Source organism: Malurus melanocephalus, unplaced genomic scaffold, assembly GCF_030028575.1.
Source record: "Malurus melanocephalus ecotype Western Australia unplaced genomic scaffold, MMel_1.1 scaffold_745, whole genome shotgun sequence".
In the NCBI taxonomy this organism is placed as follows: Eukaryota; Metazoa; Chordata; class Aves; order Passeriformes; family Maluridae; genus Malurus; species Malurus melanocephalus.
Window position 1 is genome coordinate 84,314 of NW_026623977.1, and position 1,199 is coordinate 85,512.

The following is a 1,199-nucleotide window of genomic DNA, read 5'->3' on the forward strand; positions in this document are numbered from 1 at the left end:
TTCCCACCGCGCCGCCGGCTCTGCCCCTCCGCTGCCTTCACCTCCTCGAGGCGGGCGGACACCAGCGCGGGCTCCCAKGTCGGCGGCCCGGTCACCGGCGAGTCCCGGCTGGATTTGAGCCCTTTGGGACCCATGGCGGCCGCAGCAGCCCCGCCGGCCCCACGCGTTTCCCCGGAGACCGAGCCCGCGGGCGGTGCCTGCGGCCGGAGCAGCGCTGGGCCCGGCCCGGAGCCCGCCCTGAGCGCCGCTCTTACCGGTACGCGCTGGGGGAACCGGGCCTGCTCGGCCTCAGCGTCTGTAAAATCACTCGTATCGGTGTCTATAAAATCACTCGTATCGGTGTTGTTAGGAAAATTAATCCACAAGCACCAGAGGTTTATGTGCAAAAAGGAGACAGAGGAGTCCTGCAACTTTTATTCGTGAATAAAGGGAGAGGTCATGGGCATTTCTCACGGGGTCTCAAATTCATAGAGGATTAACTGCAGCCTCTTTTATCCCAATTTCCCGGCTGTAGTTCCCTCTCTCTTKCCCCATTGCTGAGGTACTTGAGAGTTACAGGCTCCCCGGAATGCCTGATGCAAACCCCCTTCTATCATACATTGCCCTCATACATCTCCGTATCTCTGCTCAGGTAGTCTATTAACATAGTCTGGGATAAGTCAATCAGTGGAATTCCTATGGAAATCCTTCCCATTGTTTCCTTCTATCTCCCAGTATCATCCTTATCTTACCCCCAGAATCAGTCTGTTTGTAAAGACACTACCTTCTCATTCCTTTAATTCCTCATTCTATAAAATCACTCGTATCAGTATCTACAAATACCTAAAGCGGGAGTGTCAGAGCAAGGAGCCAGGTTCTGCTCGGTGATGCCAAGCCGTAGGACAAGAGGCAACGGGCAGAAATTGTTGCACCTGAATACCAGTGAGAACTTTGCTGTGCGGGTGACCACACACTGAAACACGTTTCCCGGAGAGTTTGGGGAGTCTCCCACACTGGAGGAACTCAAGAACAGTCTGGATGCAATCCTGTGATGTAGGACAACCCTGCTTAAGCAGGCAGGTTGGACCAAGATGAYCCACTGTGGTCCCTTCCAACCTGATGGGACCACAGTGGCATTCTCATGGGGCCTTGGGGTGCTTTCAGTTTTTGAGATGAGTGGGCCCCAGCACAGCCACCCAAAGGAGAGGCATCACCAAAGC

General features: G+C 54.8%; 1 protein-coding gene across 1 annotated transcript in view; it reads right to left on the reverse strand.

Annotated features, from left to right (window-relative positions):
* Nucleotides 1-134, reverse strand: part of SPAG17 (sperm associated antigen 17) — an 84,349-nt gene extending 84,215 nt beyond the window's left edge. Inside the window, exon 1 of the mRNA XM_057384766.1 lies at nt 42-134. Coding sequence (XP_057240749.1) covers nt 42-134 — 93 coding nt within the window. The remainder of the gene's footprint in view (nt 1-41) is intronic.
* Nucleotides 135-1,199: the final 1,065 nt, after the last annotated feature.